At 32.3% G+C, this 24,702-nt stretch overlaps 1 protein-coding gene across 2 annotated transcripts; it reads left to right on the top strand.

Annotated features, from left to right (window-relative positions):
* The first annotated feature begins 198 nt into the window (after positions 1–198).
* LOC140432599 (uncharacterized) lies at positions 199–20,614 on the top strand. 2 transcript variants are annotated; one of them, XM_072520615.1, is made up of 3 exons: positions 199–270; positions 6,442–6,528; positions 8,353–20,614. In XM_072520615.1, exon 3 carries the CDS (start codon positions 8,394–8,396, stop codon positions 10,581–10,583), a length of 2,190 nt encoding a protein of 729 aa, XP_072376716.1. In that variant the 5' UTR covers positions 199–270; positions 6,442–6,528; positions 8,353–8,393; the 3' UTR covers positions 10,584–20,614. The 2 variants fall into 2 exon arrangements, with proteins under 2 accessions (XP_072376716.1, XP_072376715.1); XM_072520614.1 differs by having other exon boundaries at positions 208–270; positions 8,348–20,614.
* The last annotated feature ends 4,088 nt before the right edge of the window (positions 20,615–24,702 follow it).

Below are 24,702 nucleotides of genomic sequence, written 5' to 3' on the forward strand. Positions count from 1 at the left end.
CGAGAAACCTTTGTTAGATAATACTGCTTAAATATTTATATACTTTTACTACAATTGATATAATTTTCTCTTTTGATACAAAGTTGTTAATTTACAATATTACATTTTCAGATCAATATACATTTTTATCAATATTTTATAGAAATAAACTACTGGCCTAATGAATTAAAAACAGTTTAGACTTTTTGTTAAGCCACTGGGCAATAGAATTTATTTATTGATACTTAGTTTTCGTTTCTTCCGAATATGTGTACAAATTAACAAATAAATGTAAGTATTTTTAGATTATAATTACAAAAGATATAGTCAATTAACGATTGCAAAACAAAATATATTTTCCACTAATAATATTTTTAACCAAACAATTTGTATTATCTCATTTGAGAGTAAATATTCCAAAGTATATAACTATAATTTTGCTGGTGGTAATAATTTTGTTTGGTCTTGTATCTTTAAAAGAAACTTTGAGGTTTCTATTTCATGAAATATCGAATCCGTTAAAAGTGAGATTGGCTATCTACATTGTATTTCTCACTCAGTAAAAATAACTTGGACACATTTGTGTTTTAAATGGTTTCTTTTTGTTAAATTTTATTGTTAAACGATAAATGAAAAAAATTAGAGATACATGCTTTTTTAACAACTGTGGGCATTTCATTTTATTTAAACATGTTTTCTGATACACATATCCCAGTTTATACAAAATCACCTTGTATTTTTTATAACGATAAAGATATGTCTATCCTATTTATATACGACGAAAAAATATTGCAAAAAGCAGATAATTCTTTCCCCACTATTAATTTTTCTATTTATAAAACTAGGATGCTTGATAAAAGAAGTATAAGTCAATTTAGTCAACTTTTCAGGAGAAGCAAAAAACGATGAATAATTTTGTTCTGAAGCTAATTAATTGTCATATCTCCTAAATCGTAGTACCCAGAGTTGTTATATTTAACTATTTTACTTTGTAAATACTAATCTTGAACAAAGTATATACTTTTTTAAATAAATGGAAATTACAAAAAAAATTTGACTTATATTATTTAGACCACACGTACCAGATGACTTATACTATTTTTTTCATATTTGTGTTTAAATTTTTATAAAAATCGTGAAATACTGACTTATCAGAGGAAGAAGATCCAAAATATCTTTTTTCTTTTGCATTGATATAGCAAGAGTGCTTTTATACAAATTGCTGGGTACCAACCTAGCAATAGCTTGTCCTCTACGTAGTACACTTAGCGTCAGAAATGCCTATTTTTCATTTAGATGCCTGTTTTATAAAGAATAATTCCCTTTTCTCTCGTATAACGAAACCAGTTCACATCAAACCTTTTAAAAAATCTGAAAGATTTAAGAAATCACCATGGTAAAGTTCTACAACATTGAATTTCTTCTTTTTTCCTGTACTTCTCACAAGCTAATTGGAACACTTAATGTGAATGTGAAACATGTGAATTTTTGTTCTGACCACCGCATGTATTTGAGTACAGGGTTAGTTTGGAAACATGTGGTGGTAGTGATAATAATTCTTTATAAATACATGTAGCTATATTGTTACCTTCCCTTCCTCCTTCACATTCGTGCCACATGTAACATGCTACACTTTCTTCTCCATTCTCGTGCATAGTTAGCTTATATGTCCATAATTGTCTTTTGTAAAAGGCCACAGAAGAATTTACGTATGGAATTGGGAGACACTGCTGCAAGTCAAAAGTGAGGCATCTAAAAGTACTACTATCACATTTTGCTTTTTCTGTATCGTTGCTCTTCATAACATATGCATTGTCTGCAGCATAGTGAATACTTATCTCATCTTTTATTTTAGTTTTATCATCTTCGCTTTTAGTAACTTTGAGTTTATTAGCCAGCACATCACAATTATGGCACTTATCTATTTTAGGTTTTTTAAATGAAATGTTCATTTTATAAAACTCTCTTTCATAGATAGGTCTAGAGATAGGTGAATTATTTTCTTCACAGTATAATTTGTACATTTTCTGAAGATTAAGATGGCATGGCAAATATCATTTACTACTTTCTCGTCAAGTATAGCGAGATTCATATAGGGGAAAAGAATTTATGTGGGACTTCACTGCATTAATAGCAACTTCAATGCATTCTTCATTATGCTTATTAGCAGAATGATCACGACCTCGCTGGTCATCAGTTATTTTTCCTGAAGTATTTGAATCTCTATTTGTAAAAGCCAGTATAATAGACATATTTGTCTCATTAAATGTGTTCATAAAACATTTTTTACAAACTTGAATTCTAGCGCCATTTACCTTTATATAAAAAATATGAATCACTGTGCGCACTTTTCGCTTATCCTAATCTAAAGTCTTTTTTCTAGTGGTTTTAGGTGGTTTGGAGTCTATAAGGCTAACAATATATGTAAGACGTTTGTTGCAATCACCATAGACCAATATTCGTCGAATAGCTTTTTTTGTATATCTTGTAAAATTTTGTTATTGCATTTATTTCTACAGACTTCAAGTTTTTTCTTACAGCTTACTAGTTTTACCTTATTTTTTGCTGTTACATAAACTTTTCCAAAGTTTGGATGTCTTTTATGTTCCGCTCTTTTGTTTCGTGAACAAACTCCTTCAATGTTGGAATCAATACTGGTATTACCTGATTTTGATCTGCTCTTTGCATTTTCAGACCTAGAATTTGGAACAGATTCTATTTTTTCTTCAGCAGCACCTCGAAGTGTATAAACAGTATAAGTTGATATAAACTGTTTTTAGCACATTAAAAATTTATTTAACAAGTTGTACTAACAAGACCAAACAATGTTATTTAATTTATATTAGCATATTGACTTGTTCTATTAATACCTTCTTCTTCCTATGCCGTCCCCATTAACGGAGGTTGGCGACCACATTTTTAAAAGCTTCTCTGTCTTTTGCAACGTGGAATAATTCGTCTACAGTCATGTTTGTCCAGTCTCGAATATTTCGCAGCCATGACTTCCTCTTTCTACCTATTCCCTTTTTGCCATCGACTCTACCCTGTATGATGACCTGCAGAAGACTATATTTATTATTTCTTAGTATGTGTCCAAGGTATGCAGTCTTGCGTACTTTTATCGTTCTCAACAATTTTTTGTCTCGACCCATCCTTCTCAGCACTTCCTCATTGGTGACCCTGGCAGTCCATGGGATTCTCAACATTCTCCGGTATATCCAAAGTTTAAAGGCTTCAATCTTTTTAACTATTTGCGCTTTTAGTGTCCATGTTTCTACCCCGTACAATAGTTGCGGCCAGATGTAACATTCAACAAACCTCAGTCTCAGCGCAATATTCAGATTTTTGTCACATAACAATTGTTTGAATTTTAAGAACGCTGCCCTTGCCATTTCTATTCGTACCCGGATCTCTTGGCCTGGATCTAATTCTGTGTTGATGTAAGCTCCCAGATATTTATATTTTGTCACTCTCTCTATTTGCTGTCCACCAAGAGTTAGTTGTTCATTATTTTTTGGACTCCTTGATACTATCATAAATTTGGTCTTATCTGTGTTGATGTCAAGTCCCATTTGAATGCATTTACTATTTATTGCATCTATTAATAATATCTATTAATACCAAGGTAAAGATACAGTCCTTTATAGGCTTATTCGGCAAAAATAATATTTTGGCAATTTTTGACTTATACTCTTTTTACCGAGCAGCCTAGAAAATATTTATTTTAAATAATTTAATAAAAATGTCTTGTCTGGGAATGTTAAATATTTAGGGAAGAAGATTATTGCTTTAGTATACCAGGAAATGGCATGAAGTGAATACTTCCAAAGACAACTACTAGAAGCCACAGGTGTAACTGTTTCGGCAGAAACTTGGGCAAATATTTTTGCGCTCGAAAATTATTTGGCAGAAGACAATTTAAGTTTTCCGAACTATCAAAAAAAAACAAGATATTGATAGCCTAAATTGGCATTTGAAGATTTAAACAGGGACGTTTGAAAATCGGCAAAATATCAACTTTTGGGATGAAACCGGTCTGAGATCTGACAATCGGTGAGTTCGAGTTTTGAGAGGTGCTAGAAGGCAAGCTACAGGACAAGTTACCCTATCTGTGGCGAAATTTATTAAAGGAATTGTTATGCCTTGGGATGGGATTATCAAGGGATAGAGAACTGCTTTAGCTTATATAATTAAAAATAGACTAAAGGTATGTGGATTCAGCACATGAAAACCTAGGAAGGCTTAAAGAGGCCTTATATAAGGATCTTACTCATCGCAACTTATTCCTGTAGCTAACCTATTAGTAATTTTAAGTTAATAAAAATTATTTACAATAAAATTCATATTTTTTAACAAACCACGTATATGAGTAAAAACATTTATTTCCTGATGATTGTATTCTAGGTTTGAGATTATTTAGAATACTTTATAAAGAATAACTTTTTTTTATAAAACTAAAAATAAAAAAGTTTCCCATAGGGTGCAGACTTAATTGGACACAAAATGTATCTAACATAACAAATATAAAACCTACCTAAAACGAGAATCAAGAACAATGCTACTTCTTACACAAAAATATTTCTTCGACAATTGTTTCATATAATTTCAAAATGTCAGTGATAATTAATTAAAACAATCATACAATCTAAAACTATTTATTTTGTGAAAGGTACATCACACTCTGTTGTTTTATTAAATTAACCATAGGTTTATTTTTACATCCCCCTACCGAAGAGGTATGATAAACCATTTATGGTTTATCACAAGGCAGTAGTTTTGAAATTTGAAAATAATTTAAATCTTTTCTTTTGTATTCAATATCTACTTCATATAATGCATTAAAATTTTTTTTTTATTTGAAATGGGCCTAGTCTTACTTCGTCAAGTTTTTTTCCTATTTTGTTTAGTGTTTAATTTTCCACATTAACCCAATTTCCCTCTTTTAAATCATATTTTCTATTTTTGTCATATAGTTTTTTTACCAAATTTTTCTAGGCTATTTATTTATCTTTTTGTAAGTTTGTCGCTTCACACAGTTCCTCGGCAACAATCGGGTTGGCTTTTTCAAAAAGTAAATATTCTGGGCTATAGCCGGTTACAGAATGATCTGTTTTATTGTATTCATCTGTACATTTTAATACATTAAAATTTAATATTATGTTATATGTGGTTTTGAAATACTATAATTGGAGCGATATACGTAAAAATGGTACACAAGCAAAAACCCTGTTTCGACTAATTTTAAATTTTAGTTTGTACTGAAAATACACTTTCTATATATATATTTAGGGATTCTACAGTATTCACTGCCTTCCCTCGCTTAACCGTTTCCATCTCTCTCTGTTGTTCCATTCTCCATCATTTAGTCCTCTCTTACTCATGGCACCGTCTACTTCGTTCCTCCAGGATTTTCGGGGTCGTCCTCTTTTCCTCCTTCCTATGGAGCTCCATTCGGTTATTCTCTTTATCCATCTGCTGTCGCTAGTTCTTCTTACATGTCCATACCACTTTAGTCTTTTTTGTTCTATATATGTTAGTATGTCTGTTTCTATTGATGTTCTTTGCTTTATTTCGTCATTACTTCTCCTATCCATTCTTGTTACTCTACAGCATCTTCGCAGGCATTCCATCTCTGTTGCTACTATCTTACTGCTGTTTTTCTTGTTTATGATCCAATTTTCAGCCCCATATGTCATAATACTTCGCACTAATGTTTTATAAATCTGCGTTTTTGTCTTCATATTTAGGTGTCTATCCCACCATACTGAGTTAAGTTGTCGGATTGCTGTTCTTGTTTGTCCTAATCTTTGTGTAATTTCTTCCTCAGTTGTTGCCTTTTTCGTGATTATAAGCCCCAGGTATTTGAAGGAAAATACACTTTCCTTCTAATAATATTGATATAATTTTATCTAATACGTCTAATTCAAGCAGACTAAAAGTTATATTTTAAATTAAGTCAAAACTTAAGTTATGTATCTTTTAAGATCAGTTTACAACCATCTGACTAGTCAGCAGTATGCGTAAAAAATTGACGTTCTCATTTTTGACAGCATGAAATGATGAAAAAATAAATGATAAATGAAACATATTTACGTATTATATCACTCATCAACACGTATTTTACTGACATAGTGTCCACTTCTATTGTAAATAGTATTTATGTTTTTTGACATTGTGAAATCGTATGATATATGATCACTGAAGGCGATGTCCTCTTGACGTAAAAATGCATAAAGACCTTGATCACTTTTATTCTATTTACGTTTGAAAAAGGACACTTTTAATTTATTGGCTTTTAAAAGTTCCGTATTTCTACAACAGGATCCCAATAACTAAATACATCATTCTGAGGGAAATACGATTTCGAGCAAAGCAGTGCAACATTTTTTAGTGCTTTGATGATGAAATATTTTATTAATGTGTAAGGTACTTTATTTTTTGATACATGCTTTTTTGGAACAGGTTTACCAGGAATGGCTCCCAATTTTCATGGTCAAAAATAACTATAAATGGACTAGGATTTTTTCGGCACAACACCATCACCGAATGGTAAGATTTTGTGTTACCGATATATTCTTCTTATTTTTACAGCATTTATGCAATATACAATATGTAGTTATTCAATAATTGCATAACATCCATATCAATTCAGCGAACCAAAGAGTAAATGTTGGCATTAAAAAATTTAATTTTGTCCCCCAGCGGCATCAGAGAGCAAGACAATTGTAGATTTTCCAGAAAACTCTTACAACTGCTTCTTTAGACAGTCATGCAAAAAACAAATAAAAAAGTTTAAATTTTTATATCATCACATTCAGTATACGTATTACGTATAGCAGTAACTTGATTCATTATTAAATACATTTATTTTGAAGCAGTAAAACCAGAACATTTTGTTGAAAACTTTATCTACAATGAGTATTTTAGCATTTTCTTTTCTACTCTTATGAATTAATCGCTCTCACATTTTCTTCCTGTTTCTTCGTCAAATTTAGGTCGTAAGAATCATTTGGTTTGAACTTTAACTTATTTTTACAGTTTTGGCAGAATTCACATAAATAACTTTTTGGTTTACCTACAGTAAATGGAAACTTTGAGTGATGATATTGGTGGTATCTTGGGAATGACATTTTCTGCTTAGTAAGTACTTTGCTTGGACCTGGCAATTTATTCTTGCAGCGTACCAATTAAGTTTGTAGCCAAGTAGCCATATAGATTTATTTATCTGAGGTTAACTCAGTGTAACATATGTCATAAGAATAATAAAGACCAAATTTTTTAGCTTTAGCTGCAAGTAGCTTATCTTTCCTTGTGTGTACACTTTACCTATATTCTTTATTTCTTCATTGGCCTTGGTTATTTTGTATATACCTCAAACTTTATGAAAACCATACTTTATTTTACTGTGTAGACTAGCTACAGCAGTGAGTAAAAACCACTTTGCATTGTCATCTTCAAACAGATTTACCAACGTCAATATATACCAACGACAAATAAGATATAGTCTGGAATTCGCACGTTTACAAATAGAGGTCGGACCAAGTTAGGCTGCTGTTTACGATAGCACCATGGTCCTTATACGAGAACACATAATCTAATGGCTGCCCGTTAACAAAGTACGGAACAAGTGGGTTAGTTTTACCAATTCAAAGTACTACACATTTTTCCTCATTTAAGGGTAGTAACCACTAAAATAGAGTCCAAGTCCATTTGGAAAGTTAGCTGGTTTGTGATTGGATTGGCATATATTTTTGTGTCATCAGCGTAGAACGAAATTTTACTTGAAACATAATAAGGTATTAACCGTAACAAAGCAAATGTCCAAGGACAGAACGTCGGTCCATGGAATTTTCACCATACGACGAAATACCCACATCTCAAAGCTCTCTAAACGTCGTAACGAGCTGACTGTTAACGTTTAAGTTTCCACGCCGTGTAATAGTACACTATATATATAACACTTTATCATGCGGTATCGTAGGGACAAATCAAGATTACGAGTAGTGAGTAACTGTCGCATCTTTAGGAAGGTGTTTCTTGCCTGTTCTATTCTACATTTAACCTCTTGTTCTTGGTCTAAGGTTTCATGTATCCAACAGCTTAGTGATAATTTTAAAAGTTTTGGTAATAATATTAGATAAATAAATGTATACACCGTCACATGGAGACGGTACAATCTCCATGACGGTGGAAAGAAAATACAATCTCCCAAAAAGGGCTCATTGGTCTATCTGCCCTATATGCATATATCGCCTTATTGATTAAATTAATTAAGGATAACATATTGTAAAAGAATATTTATTTTTTATCTATTTATTTTTTGTAACCATTGCCTTACATTAAAATAACTTTGATTTATTTGTTTAAGTTTAGATATTCTTGGATAACGAGACACCAAAATCAACTAATGTGCGATGGATAGTCCCAGCAAGGAGTTGACAGTATTGAAAAAGAAACGAAAACCCAAAAAGAAGAGCTCACGTATTTCTGTTAAAGTAAAGAAAACATTGTCACCTTCCAAAGATGAGCTGCGATACAAACTCGCCAATAAAAGAATTTCTCTCCAACAACAAGTACAATATTCCAAAGATACAAAATGTATCGATGTAGAAAACGACTATGAAAGAAATTTACAAAAAGTAAGAAGTAGTAGTTTCAAACTCAACAGAAAACCTTTTGCAGATATAAAATCTCCTAAAAAAAGTGTTGCTAAGAAAAAATCGGTATCTAAATGTTCTCAATTTAGTAAAAAAGACGATTATAACGATCAAAAACATGTAAATGATTTTTCTAATTTGGCCATAAATAATGAAAATAGTAATCCAGTAGATTCTCAACAAGACGTATCAAATCAAACCGAAATACAGCAATCCGGATTGGAATACATCCCGAGTATAGAAGAAAATGAAGTTCACGATTCCTTGTCTAAAAATGAGTCATTAATTGATTGTGCTCCAGAAATTCCCATAAAATCCAATTATATCAAACATTTGCAAGCTGTTCATATCGACGAACAGTTCTCTGTCACGCAAACAATCGCAAGCACTTCAAAGTTTGTCAAAAGTATACAGCACCAATTATCCCAAATACCCATAAATGAAAGAATTCTACCACCCAAATCAAAATATATTAGAAAACTACAAGAAAAAACTGTTAGAGAAGTTTCTCAAAAGAACATTGACACTGCACAAACAACTGTGATGGAACAAATACAACCCACAAAACCGGTTTTAACAATTCCTCCTGTAAGTCAGTTAATGGGATATCGTCGGTTTTTTCAGCAACTAAAGGTTCCTACTGTAGATCATTTTCCAACACTAAAACCTAGCACAGCGGCTTCCCCCACAAAGCCCCCAAATAAGCCAAGAGAAGAAAGCATTTATGAAAATATAAGCATAATCGAGGAGCACCATATTTCAAAAATTAATACGAATATGGTTATTAAAGAAGATGAAAATGGTCCTGGAGAAATAGTGACTCCGAAGCCTATGGACACTGCACAGAAAACTAAAACAGAACAAATACAACCCGCAAAACCAACTTTAACAATTCCTCCTGTCATGCAGTTAATGGGATATCGTCGGTTTTTTCAGCAGCAGAAAGTTCCTACTGTGGAGTCAATTGCAACACCAAAAGCTAAGACAGCAGCCTCACGAACAAAGCCTTTAAAAAAGTCAAAAGAAGAAAGAATTTATGAAAATATAAGCATAATCGAAAAACACCAGATTTCAAAAATTAATCTTGATATTGTTATTGAAGAAGATGAAAATGGGTCTGAAGAAACAGCATCCGAAAATGATATATACCAAAGTATTAACGAGGTTCTATCTCCTGTATATGATAGTGAACCTGAATTCACAGAAACTCAGTTGGAACAAGGGGTTCGATTACCAGAAGATTTCAACAAATCAAATGTTTTAGCTCAACAAGCTTTTTGGAAGGCGTCCATGCATAACCCTATGGAACCGATCATTGAAGAAACAGAAAGCAGTCCAGAATCTTGCACATCAAGCTCTACACCACCAAAAATTATAAAAAGAGACTTTAGTCAAGAACCTTCGACATCAGGTACTAAGAAGTTTGTTGAAAAACCTTGTATGTACTACGACTTCAAAAAAAGCGGTCGAAACAAATCGACAGGTAGCTACCCCACACGGCGTTTCCAAAGCACAAGGTCTTCAAGAAGTAAATCTAATCCAAGTGTAGAATTTGATCTGGATCAACAATTGGAAGCAGCTGTACGAACCATGTCAAAGTTAAACAAGGCTCAAATTAATGCAACTAATCCGTGCAGCTCCAAACATTTGAAAAAAAAATACGAACCTCCTCCAAAACTTCCAGAACGTACACCAATAGTTGCTAAAGCTCTTAGCTCTGATAGTAACAAAAATTCTTCTTCTTCGCCTTCTTATCCTTCGTCGATGAGTTCAGGAGAATACCAGGAAATGGATTTTGATGACCAGCCTGAAGACTTAAACCAAAATAGGTCACAGTTTAACTTCAACTGTTATTTTCCATATTTATTATTAACTCTTGGTTTGTTCGGTTTTTTAGTAGGAGTATATTTTGTAGGGCAAGCCCTATCCACTTCTCAGGCGAAATAAGACCGCTTTAGACATGAGCTTTCTTATAATGATTTTCCGAGAAAATTTTAAATATTAAAATTTTTAAATACAGTACTCAAATTTTTCATCTTGGTAAGCCGGTAATTTTTTTTAGCATAGTATGTAATGTTTCGTGGCTGAATCAACAAATCATGTGAAATTATAAAAAAAATATGTGAAATGTCGGCAGAATAGATAATCATTTATAATAATTTTTGGTGCTTTTATTCTTCTTCTCGTGCCATATCAGAATCACCATTGCGAAGGCTTCTCGATCTTCTGCAATATGGAATAATTGTCCTGCCCTAATAATTGGAATTTGTTATCTGTGTCCATTCACGAATGTTTTTTAATCAAAAAAACTTGTTTTCTTTCTACTCCTCTACGGCCCTCTATTTTACCTTTAACGATCAGTTGTAATATTTTATATCAACTTCTCCTTACTATATGTCCCAGATAAGACATTTTTCGATGTTTAACGGTCTTTAGCAGTTCTCTATCTTTATTGACGCTCCTTAGTACTTCTTCATTAGTTTTCCTTGCTGTCCAAGGTATCTTCAGCATTCGTCTATGAACCCATATTTCGGTGCTTTTATATTTAATTTAATTATTTATGTACAAGAGGTATAAGAAACTTGCTTGCTTTTTTAAATTTTGGGATTAATTATTCTAACCTAACAGTATATTTCGCTAGGTAAAATAATTCTAAAATATTCACTCGATTAGTTAATCTACTAGTAAAGAGTATGTTGTTTTTCTACATTTAAAGCAGAACTTATTGGTAAACATTTATCCTCCAGTTTCAAAAGTTCACTACTGAATATAGGCTTTTCCTCGTGTTCTAAAATCGTCAGCCCATCGTGTGGGTGATTAACCGATACTTCTCTTGTCTTTCCTTGGTCTCCATTCCCGTAACCACCTTTGTCCATCGCTTATCTGTCATTCTAGCCATGTGTCCTATTCATCTCCATTTTAGTCTGCTATCCTTTCGATGACGTCAGTTACCTTGGTTCTTCCCCTAACCTCTAACATGGATCACTCCATTATTCTCAAATATTAAAAATTTTCATAGTAATTTGATTGTTTCTTTTAATTTATTACGTCGGAATTAAGTCATTGGAATAATTATTTTTTAACTTGCTCTATTTTTATTTACTTCTTTATATTAAATCCAAGTAATTATTGCAGAGATGTCAAAAATATTGCAAAATATCTGAACTTAACGTCTACGAAGACAAAATCCTTACCGTATATTGTTTAAGACACTAGTCCCCTTCTTCTTCACGTGTCATATCAGACTTTTCAAAAGAACGTTTTGACATAAAAAACATAAAAAATTAAAAACAGAAGGTATCAACATAAAATTTGATTTACAATGTCACAGCACGTTTTAGTTTTTGAAGGGTTTTGCAATATGCTTCTGAATTTATTGTTTCAGCACTAGATATAAACTCTACATGGAATAAACCCTTACATTTAAAAACCGAACCACAATCATTCGATATATCAGGACCAGTTTCACTTTTTATTTGTGGTGGATTGTTTTTATTGTCAGAAAATAATTCAAGTATTATCTTTAGTCCATCGGTAGTTTGTTTTTTAAATTCTCGATTATCTATCCATCTCTGTCCTTAGTAGTTCGATGTGGCTTTACTTTCGAATCCCTGCTATCTCTTTTACTTTTTGTATATCTCTTAGCTATTTTTATATATTTTTTGTTTTAGTTTTTCATTTCTTCCCTTTGGTTTTTAATCTAACTATTTGCATCTTTTATTTTTTTTTCTTTCTTCTTTTCTACTATTTATGACTTGTCGTTTAATCCAGAAGTTGTATGCAATTAGCTGTGTTTGCTATATTTTAATGTCTTCTCCTAGCCATTCAAAGTGCTCAATAAAATCTCGGTTTTGTCAAGAAGTATCTTGGCTAACTAAAATTTTTTCAAACTGAAAGATCTGCACTAAAATGAATAATAATTGAAGTACTGTATATATGAAGGGTTTGGTGTAAAACAATTACACAAAAGTAAAAGGTATAGAAAAGGTAAAAATAAAAATTTTTTAAAAATTTTTATAAAATAGCAGAAAAATAGCATTTATTAAAAAAATGTGGCTTCTTAAAATAAATTTCAAACTTATACTATAAATTCTAAGACATTTTAAATTTTTTTACATTTTTATTCAACATAAACAAATATTTTGGTCAGTTTACCAACTAATTCAGCATCCCGGTCATTATTGGAACCGTCATCAGCACATAAGTTATTATAGGAGTGATAATGACTGAAAGTAATGTAGTTCCTTCTTTAAAATTTTTACAGGTTCAGAATATTTTGTGTCAAAGAACATAAAAGAATCTTAATTAACCTACCCCTTTTTACCACATTAACGGATTCATAGCCACTGTACATGTACGCAACATTCTTTCTTGCAATTACTTTGAAATAAAACTCGTCCGTACACTCTTTAAATGTTCTTCAAAAGTGGTGGTACATCAAAAATATCTGTTTGTTTTATAACCCTTAATCCAAAGCGAGATTTTTTCGGCAGACTTCTGTATAATTTTTTATCATTCCTTAGGGGAATACATATTTACATATGCACAAGTGGTGCATATTTTGTACGATTTTTGTACGAAAGATGTATATGTCTACTTACTAAAAAATGCAGCGTTATTGCCTTGACTTTCTGATCTGGTACTAGTTAAAAACACAAAATTATCAATAGACACTTTTTATTTGAGTTTTGCTCAAAGTCGGTGTGAATTGTCGGTAAAAGTACCACATTTTCAGTACTACTTACCTTGGAAGTCAAGAATTTTATCAGTATCGAGGTCGCTTCGTCACTTCCTCTTTTTGTCACATTTTCTATTTAGACAAATATGTGGTCAATCTTTTCTGTCCAGTCATGAATGCCCAAATTGTACATACACATTTTTTCTGCAATAAAATGCTGGCCCACTGCTCAATTTGGGAATCGGCAACTCTTGCTTTAAGTCAAAAAACAAAATACATGTCCTCTTATCAGCTTGGGAACTTTCTGTTTCGCTTTTTAATAGAGGCTGCATAGCCTGAGCTTCAACGTTGTATTAAAATTAAGTCTTGTTGTAAGCTCTATAATCTTGTTTTGTCAACTTAGCTGCATCTCTTTAAATATTGAGCTCATAACATAATTTCTTGACTTTTCTTGCCACCAAGGTACATACTGAGCTGAGTAGAGTTTATTTCAAGTCATGTCATAGTTCAGATATACTTGTTTATGTTCTCTTGGTAACTATAACGATTATAATATTTTTGAATTTGAATAATATGTATATTTTTCCCATATATACTCTACTAGTACTAGAATTCTATTTATCTTTTTCGCCACAATTCTATTTAATCTACCTTTGGAAAATTAAAGTCTATAAAGACTCATAAATTTGATGTCGACAACCCGCAAAGATTTTTCATTTCGTTTCGTCGTTTCTGTTTGTTTGATGCACCCAAGTAAGTATTAATTTTGAAGCTCTCATCACCTTAGATTTTAAAATTCAATAAAAATATTAGCCTCACGGCCGTTAAGTTTCGCTATACACTTGTTTTTGCATGGGCAAACAGGTCCCAGTTCTCGAGCTGGTACGTTTTTTTTTGTTTTATCACTGACATATTTCTGTCCAAAATTTCGTCCCATTTTTCATTTGGACTTTGAATAAAATTCTTCATTTTGCTGTCTGCATCGGCTTTTTGGAGTCTTCTGTGGAAAGTTGAGATTCTTTCGTTTTCTCGGGAGCAAAACTCCATTACCTAAAAAGCATGTAATAATAATAACAAGCCTTCTAACAGTCCATAATAATCTTAGTCTGGTAGCAACCCTAACAATATGACATCCCACTTTTAAGTAAAAAACACCAAAAGAACACCAAAAGAACACCAAAAGAACACCAAAAGAACACCAAAAGAACACCAAAAGAACACCAAAAGAACACCAAAAGAACACCAAAAGAACACCAAAAGAACGCCAAAAGAACACCAAAAGAACACCAAAAGAACGCCAAAAGAACACCAAAGAATTTGCATGGCTTGGATCGCTCTTACTTGGCGAAAAGATTCAGTCACGATCACTATACTGTAATAATGAATTTGTAGGGCCATGTCACAACGAACGGCTCAAATATTTTCGTGGCGTATTACACCATTACCATGATTCAAGAGATCATCTCATTATAACATTATAACTTAGGTATAGCACATTTTTACAAAATGTTTGCCATGTCATTGTTTTCACATTAAGCCCTTCATGTGTAATAACTGATATAAAACCGTTATATTTAAACATTTATAATTTTCTCTGAAAGTTCGTATTATTTATTGTATTTGGTATTTTTAAAGTGCCTTTATGCAAATATTTTTGACGTATTAATCATATTTGACTCATATTCTGTGCATTATTTAAAATCAATAATCAAATATGTACATACACCGCACAAAAAAATAAACAAATAAATTACAGATTATGATGTTATTCAGATAAATCTTTTTGTAAAAAAAAAACAAAGCTTAATTACATTTTAAGCCTAGTTCTGAAAATGATGATTTCAAAAGCTCTGAATATTGATGAGCAGAAATGTAATGCAATCCATATAATTTTTGTTTTTATTTCATTGATTACGTAATAGCTGGCTAAATTTTACTGAAATTGAAAATGTCACCAAAAGATCCAAATATTTTGTATAATGAAACCAATAGCGTAACCAAATCATTCCAGATATTTTCATCTTTTTGAGAATTAAACGGTTGTGTTTTTTGTTGTTATATAAAAGCTCGAATGTTTGTAAAGCTAGTGTATTATGTCATGTTTGTAAAGCATATTATGTCAATATGCTTTAAAAATATTATATTTGTGGTTGTTAGTAATTTTATTAATTAATGTTCACAATACTTAATTTTTTCTCTTTGGCATGTCTTTGTTTATTTACGTGTAAAGTCAAAAAATGTCATTAGCGATGTTGAATATATTACAGATAATCAATAATATTTAATTCGTCAAAAAAACAGTATCGACTGAAAATATATACAGTGAATTTAATTATAACACTAAAAAATAAATGTATTGCGGTTGAAACTTGAAGTTTTTAAGTAGGGTAAGTCCGGGAGAGATGGCTCACATTTTTTTGACTGTCTGTATCTTAGCACAAAAAAGTCTACACTCTGAAATATTTATATATGTATAGTTGGTTAAGCCAATTACTTACATACAAAAACAGTAAACATCAAAATACAAAAGATTGTAAAAGGCCAACTCACTCGATGTGTCAGGGTGAGATGACTCGGCACTAAGGGTGATATGGCTCGATCATAAACTTTATTTGGCACGTTTTTTTGCCAATACTTTTCCACATATATCACAAAAATTAACATATTTTGAGCAGTTTTCACGAACCCAAGAATTGCAATGCACGCACTGTACCCAGTCTTCTTGTTTCGATGTGGTTGAATATATTTCCCCACAGCCGGCACATTCACAATTTGTTTCATCTTGTAGATCATCACTAGAGTCTTTAGTAATTTCCATATGATCGTCAGAGTCTTTGGAAGAAGATGACTTACAAAACATCTTCTTTTGGTTCTTGAGTTTCTTGACTTTTTTTTCCAGAGGCCCTTTATTCTTTTTAGCATTATTTTCTTTCTTTTTAACATCTAAATCTTTGCGTGTCGCCAAATTCACTGGGCTTGTAAGTACTGCAGCCAATTGTCTACCGCATTTCCTTACTTGTGAAATACCTGATGTAGAAGGTACTGGAGAGATATTATCTAAAATTTTACCGGGAGTGATTTTTTCTTTACAGGTCGGCTTATTACCAGGTATTTATGGTAGTTCTAATGGTGACGTGTGAGATGGTGACGTGTGACACGGCGTCGAACTGCTTGTAGATGGTAGGTTTAGACGTTGGAGATCATCTATTTCAGTAATTTGTGTTGTTGAACTCTCAAGAAAGGCGTATTCTGGAATTGCATTGCGGTCGACTGGATAAATACCACCTGCGCGAAAACCAGATACGGCATTTTGTACTGAGGCAGCTTTTGTTCAAGCCTCATTTAATAATTTGCCGAACTGCCAGCGATTAATCTTCTTTGTAGGATTCATTTTAACAAATGGATTGCAAGCATTGTAATATTGTGACTTCAGCGACTTGAAAAATGAACGATCTAATGGTTGCAAAAACTGTGTAGTGTGGCTCGGTAAACACAGTAGAATAATCTCATTTTCGTCTGCATACTCCAACATTTGGACGGAGTTGCAACGATATGCATGACCATCCAAAACCAGTATTACTTTTCCCGTGGGCTTTCTAGGAACAAAGTGAGGTGTTAAATAATCAATAAATATATCTGTGTTTATGTAAGCGGACTTTTCATTCATGTAAACCTTTGATCCTGGGAGCATGCCGTCTTCGAATTCTTGCTTTTTATTTTTGCCTTTAAATATGCATGTCGGGGGAAGGGAGTTACCCTCAGCATTGCAACAGGTAATACATGTAATTTTTTCCCCCTTCTCCGAAGAAGTTACTGATGCTACATTTTTAGATCCCTTTTGGGCTACGACAGATGCAGGTTTATTATTCAGTTGGAGTCCTGTTTCGTCCATGTTAAATAAACTCCCGGGCTTCTCCATGAACTCATCTTCTAGAATAACTTGCTCTCACAGATCAAAGTAATTGGTTACATCCTTTTTGTTCATGCCTCGACTTCTTGCTAAGGATACGCCTTCCGACATATAATTTGATCACAAAACATTGCTATATTTTATTTCTTTTCAATGTCATACGCACCCCAACTGCTTTAAACATTGCCTATAGTTTACTGCTGCCTTGATTGGCTTGCAACTTTACAGGGTCTCTAAAAACATGTGTACCAACACTAATAACATGCGTATCAACGTAGAAAGAAAAAATAATGCGTAACTTATTAGACCATCTTAGTAAATATACGTTTTTTGTAAGGTACATTTACGTTAACTCTACATTGCATGGATTTTTTGGACACTCAAAATCATTTCTTGTTTGTCCATAGGTTTAGTGATCAATTTAGAAATTCCTCTAGAGTAATGTTTAGAGTCAACAACAATAATGTCAATAAAGAGAAAAAAGAATTTGTGGTACCACTTTTGGACCTAAGGCAATAAGCGAATCTAGCAAATCAAAGACTACCATACTCTTATTGTATAAAAGAATGGATAATGGATAATCGATATCAATATATTGTTTAGATATACGGTCCTATTTCTTGTTTTTCCCACAAGGATACGCTACTGCATATGAGCTTAAAATAGTAACACCTTTGTTATCATACTACTTCATCATAAGAGAACACCATCGATAATAGTTTTCTGTTGCTAAAGTGAACCTCTTCCTTTACTTGTTTACCCATTTCTTTGTCTGATAGCCAACGAGTCTATTTTACTTAACAGTCCCTAAACACTGTATACCAATATCATTGTTTGCTAATTCTAAGTGCAAGTTGATGCTGTTGAACCAATTGCCACAGTATAATTTATAATTCTGGTATTTCGAAGTAGTCTCTAATAACCTAAGGACCACATTACCAGCTGAATCAATATCTGTTAAATGATGTTGTTCTTTTTTTTGTATAAATTTCAAATTGATACAGAGGAATCAAATAAAACAAAAATTTTTTTTCGGTTGTACTGCTTGAGACTGCTTCTTCCTTTAAAAGAAACAAGTTGTTCTTCGATTGATGAAAACTCTACAACAAAAGTCTAGAACATACTTCATTTACTTTAGTGATTAACAGTCTTATCTTGTATACAATATGGTAATCTGGGGACTCTTTAGATGGTTGTTTAGAATTGTCGTTCATATATACATTTTTTTATACTCTCAAATCGGTTTAGACTCTTACATCAGCTACTTCTTTTATCCTCTGTTTTGATTCAAGAATATTCGATGTCTTGGTAATTTATGTATTGATATAAAACATGACATGCCAATAAATCGTTCCATTTCAGGTTTTGTTACTGTGAGCGGTTTAGTTGGATGTTCTTGGATGCAATATAAATTAGACTGCTCAATCAAAAGTTTAATCAACTCACTGTAATCGTCAAAAAATTTAGTAAAGTATTCTATTGGCTTTTTCTCGTTTGCTGTAGGTGCATTAACTTTTCATTTCGGAATAGGTAATACAATTTTTGCCTTCCAGATTTTCTATTTGTAAGATACCTATAACATTTTACCTCGAAAATTAGAAGAATCTCACACTTCATCTTCAGATGTCTCACTAGAAAGAATGTCAGCCTTCTCCTTTTAAGCGTTTTCGCCGTAAAAAATTTTTTCAGAAGAGTCCAGAAAATATTCTTTTAAATTCATCTTTATTGTCAGACTGTATATAAGAGGGATTATCAATAGCATTATCTTCATTTAACTTACTGTAGATGGATCTTATGTCAAAATCGTCTGGAACTGATCTTATAATTATATTTTCATTTCTACTACGCCCATTTCCATAAATCTATTGACACTTACCTGGGGTGGTTCCATGGCGTGATTATATAAAGTTACCTGAAAGCCACGTACACTCAAAACTTGATTTGTTATTCTAATTATTTTAATTCTATACTTATCAATTGTATATGAATTAATTATCTTAACAATTCTATTAATAAATGTAGACAACTTTGCGTTTAGAAATATTATAAAATGACTAAAGCTTGCAAGAACTTATACCGCATACATGTAACAAATGACTGACGAGAACATCTTAAAACTTTTGTCGGGAAAACTTAATTTGATGTTCTGGTATGGAGAGTTGCGCAAGGAGTTGCGCAATCACTGTAATTTAATGTGTCTTTGACTACACATACGTGCTTTAAAATTACTAAAAAGCAAAACATTGGTTTTCCAACTAAATTTAATTTTGGTGTTGCCTGAAAGCAACGGTATGCAATATAGTGTTAAAGGAAAGATCCGTATTATTGCCACCTTGATCTTACACAAAATTTAAAATCATGCCAAACCAAAAAAATTGGGTATTGTTTATTTTTTATGTTTATATAATAATATAGGGTTTTAGCTACATATGTTTTATTTTAGTGCAACTAAAGTGTGAGTCCATTTTAAATGTTACAAATGGCATATACTTTACAAGTTATATATGGAAACATAATTTTAACTAGTTTTTGGAATTATAGTAAGAGTTATTTAGTAAAAAAAAAGTTATTTTATAAAATATTTTATTAACACTTAGGTTACAACAATATATTTTAAAACAAAGTTTTAACCTTAAAAATATATTATTTTGGTGTCGGTAACATATTATTAAATAAATAATACATTTTATTACGTTTTTAAGTACGTGTTAAGAGTAATCTTTAAATAGGGTTGGATTTAAACCCTTAAATAGTAATGTTTCGAAAGTAAACTTTTCAAAAAAAGCTCAAAACAATTAAAAAGCATTAATAAAGGAAAATTTGTCCTCTCTTATTTTAGACGTAATGGGTAGTAATCCATATTTTTACTGTATCTGTTATAAATTTCACCATTTTATTACTTCATTCCGCCAATAAATATTCTTAATTCTGCGAATTATATTGGTTATTCCTTTTATATTTTTGACGAGTGATACTGGTTTTTAATTGTACCAGAAGTTATGGCCTTTTTAATTGTTAGAGCTTAGAGCTAGTATAGACTGGATTAAAATCGATTGTCATTTTTAAAAATCCTATTAAATTTTACATGTAACAACACAAAAAAGCTTCAAAGCTTTAATCGTTATTTGGTAGTTTGTACCTAATAATTTGCATTGTCTCCCTAGTTAATTTTGTATTAGCTACAAACGAATGTCAGGCAAATTTAAAGTTTTCTGTTATATAATATCTAGGGAGTTGCTTCACATTTTTATATAAAAAAATTTATAGAAATAGCTTATATATTTAAATCCGATGTTAATTTAAGACTTAGTTATATCGTTTTTATATACGTGGTGATGGTGATTTATTACGACAAAGTCAATTACAAATAAACAAAGTTACAAAGCTGTAGTTTTTAAGTCTTATTTTTTAAATAACCCTTTCAGAGATTTTGTAGCGAAAAAGCTGACAAAATAATAAAAAGCTTCTCTTTCACCAATACTTAACAAAGACCACGTTGCTCATGTCAGGAACTTCATTGGGGGTGGGTAAGTATATAGATGATAGAAAAGTGCATATCAAAGACATACACTAGTGGCCAAAATTCTGGAAATTTTTCAAAAATTTTAGTTTTGTTATCAGCATTCCTCTTCTTCGCAAAACTTTATAAGTTTATCTATAATTTTATTACATCGTTTTATGCTTCTACTTAATATTTAACATCTATTTAAAGGGGGAAAATCCTCTAAAAATTTAAAAATAAATAAAACAACAGCCGTTAGCTATTAGTAGATATATTTAAAAAAAAAATGGTACAGTGATTATTATCAACAAAATTAGTATTTGGTAGGATAACCTTTGTTTTTTAGGACAGACTTAATTCTGCGAGGCATAGAGTTGACGAGACGAGCCAAATCTTCTGGTGTAATAACTCTAAACCAGTTTTGAATAATGGCTTCTATCAGTTCTCTCTTGTTGCTTGGGTTTCGGCGTGATACTAAGACTTTCAGCCTTGACCATAAATTTTCTATTGGATTTAGATCGGGACTATTTCCAGGCCAAGGCAGAACAGTAACATCCTGGTTTCTCAACCATTCCATGGAAGTCTTAGCCGTATGATAAGGCGCTCCATCATGCTGGAAGATGCATTGTTGGGCATCCCCTTCGAACAAATCTCTGATAGTCGGCAGCAGTTCGGCTTGCAGTATCTCTTCCTGATATTTTTTTGCATTAATATTGCCCTTTATTACTGCTAAACGTCCATTTCCATTAGTGGTCATGCAAGCCCATACCATGATACTCACAGGATGCTTCATAGTGACCGTAGTACACTGCGGCAAAAGGTCGTCTTCCGGTCGGCGGCAAACAAACTTCACTCCGTCACTCCCAAAGATCGAGATTTTGGTTTCATCACTCCAAATTACTTTACTCCATTGTTCTTCTGGTTACCCTCTGTATGCCAAAGCCCAATCAATGCGTTTTTGCGTCTGTTTTTTGTTCAGGAACGGCTTCTTTCTAGGAATTCGTGCTCGCAATCCATTTTCACACAACTTTCTTCTGATAGAGCGGTCCGATATTTGTAATCCAGTTGATTTGACAATACCGTTAATACCTTTTGCGGATCTGCGACGATCTTCTAAAGAAAGTCGGCATATTCTACGCACATTGTAGTGACTAACTTTGGGTTTTCTGCCAGATCTTTTTGCTGATTTTGTCGTTCCACGTTTGCAAACTTTCATTACACCTGATTTTGTGGCGCCACCACCCAATTTCTTTGCTATTTCTTGATAAGTGTAACCTTCTTCTCGAAGGATAATTGCTTTGGCTCTCTTTCCTGGTGGCTAGTCAACACGTTTTGGGTTTCTGGTTGCCATTTTCGTTGAATCGACGCTGATGAATTCCTCTCCGACAATTAAACGATATCACCTTAGTAACAACTACCTGATGTCACTCATAAACACTCGAAGCCGCACGAAACTGTACTACTAAAGGCCACTTAACCGCTTTCAGTTGGGTTGTTGACTGACTAGCAAAACCCTGACGCAATACAATATTGCCAATATTGCCATTCACAAATCTCGGATTTTCGGCGTTTCGCTTGAATCTGGTTCCATATTTTATTAAATAATGATGTTAATAAAAAAAAGAGTGAGAAATACATAAAATATTATGCAGGAATATAAAACAATAAAATAAAAATGTAATTGTAATGGTAAACTATATAAATCATGATCATGAGACGAGTCTTGCTAAAAAAACGATAATTTTTGTAAAGTTTCCAGAATTTTGGCCACTAGTGTATAGGTAAATGATAGGTAACACTACTTTTTTTAGAAGTAACACTACTATCATAGAAGATAGAAACTACGTTTCTATCTTTTATGATAGAAACATAGAATTCAGGTAAACTGCAAAACGAAATAGGTGCCAATGAGCGCAATTAACCCGAAACTCGTGAAGAAACTTAAGATTAAATAAACTTAAAATTACCTTTGTTAACATTTCTTTTAAAGACATCAGAAAACATACTTCGGAAAACATATCAATAAATTATCAACAAAAATCATAAAAATTTACATATTTACCCATAAAAAATACCCTAAAAAAGGTTACATTTTTAATAGGATACTTCAAAAAACACATTTTACGTATGACCGTATTGTCATTAGTAAACTTTATATAAAACAGGTTGTAGTCTTTCAATAAATTAAATAAACTTCATAATGAATTAAATTAAAACTTTATATTTTTAAAGGTAATAAAATGACAAATATATGAATATTTTAATACAACCCGTAATTAAATCAGAAAGGCCTTGATCTTCAGATTACATTACAAGATGAAAAGATGAAATTTCCATAAATCATATAGTTAATTACTTTAGTTACAAGTCATAATATATAGATACGTCTGAAATTCGTTTACGTAAAAACAAAAATAATTAAAGGCAACACTCATATTATTATAGTTCAATTACATTCATATAGAAAGGCTGGTACTATGAAAACAGGTGCATTTGGGATGACCTTTTTCTAATCGCCAAACTAGCCGTCGTCTTCCACCAATATTAAGCGATAAAAAATGACAAAAGGCAGTGACGGTATGGAACCTGGCATTGAATGTGCAAGGCGCCATTAAATTGGCATTATTATATGCCATTATATTATTTTTTTTATAAGTTAAGTTAATTAATTTTTTGGGAGAGGAAGTGTAGTTTTGTCCAAAATATTTGTTCCCTTGAGAAAATAATAACGCTTAACTAAATTATAGGCCAAAAGCAATAAAATTTTGAGAATTTATGTGAGGATAATACTTGAATGAATTAGTTTAAAAAAGAAAAGATGGTTTATGAGGACATATAAATACTCGAACCCTAAACATAATTTACTACGAAAAGGGAACTTGTAAGTACACACTCATAGGTATTTAAAGCGATAAAATTAATAATCTCTAAACAGAGTTAACTGAAAATACACTCTCGTCAAAAGTTTTAAATTCAAGACGCCGCAAGAGAAATTAACATGCCACAATTTAAAGATTTTAAATAAGCGCTTGACTTTGTAGATCTTTAAACTGCTACCTATTACTACTATACTATACTTATCTTTTGTGTATACCCTACATCTTTTCTTTTCGTCTTTATAGAGAAAAAGTCTGAAATTTTAACAGACATCTTAATTCAGGACTGCGTCTGATTGGCCTTAGTGCAGGATTCGTTTTTCGTAGTCCCGGCGATAGTTTTCAAGGTACTTTAAAACGCTCTCTCGTCCGCCAAGTCTACGTCAAATGCTAAAACGGGACCCTCCTCTGTCACCTCGGCTGTCTGTCACCACTCCGAAAGTAGAATGGCCGCTATATGGCTTAGAAACACTTCCTAAGCACTACCTTTATTTATCAATAGACTATCAGCAAGAATTCCTGTCCTTCCTTCTTCTTCTGCTTCTTCTTCGCGCGACTAGGATTACTCCTGTTTGTCTGCCTCTTATTCTGTTTCAGTCGTTGTTGACTGTACATTATCTTTCCACCTTTTTGGCGGCCTTCCAACGGGTCTTCTGCTATACGGCCTGTTGTTTTTACAGATCTTCGCTAATCTATCTGGTCCCATTCGGTTTACATGTTCGTTCCAGTTTTTTTTCTTGTTTTTATCCACCTGTTTTGAATGTGAAATTTTCCAACCACTTACTCTTGCCGCTTTTGATGCTTGTCTTGTGGTCTCTGTTCTTATATCCCTGTCACTAGTGATCTCTACTCCTAGGTAATTGAATTTCATTACTTGTTCTACAATTTTGCCGTCTATTTCTAGTTTGCATCTACGCGGCTCTTTACTGATGACTATACATTTATTTTTTTCTACTGATATTCTTATATTAAGTTTGTTTGCTGTGATATTGAAGGTGTGTAGCTGCCTTTGTAGGTCATCTTCATTATCAGCAATTAGTACTGCATCATCAGCATAGCAGAGTATCGTGATTTTATGCGTTCCCATGTGGTATCCGTGT

This window comes from Diabrotica undecimpunctata, chromosome 1 (genome assembly GCF_040954645.1).
Source record: "Diabrotica undecimpunctata isolate CICGRU chromosome 1, icDiaUnde3, whole genome shotgun sequence".
Lineage (NCBI taxonomy): Eukaryota > Metazoa > Arthropoda > Insecta > Coleoptera > Chrysomelidae > Diabrotica > Diabrotica undecimpunctata.

Excerpts from the sequence above, each read along its gene's own strand:
- LOC140432599 (XM_072520615.1), top strand. The coding sequence starts at position 8,394 with ATGGATAGTCCCAGCAAGGAGTTGACAGTATTGAAAAAGAAACGAAAA.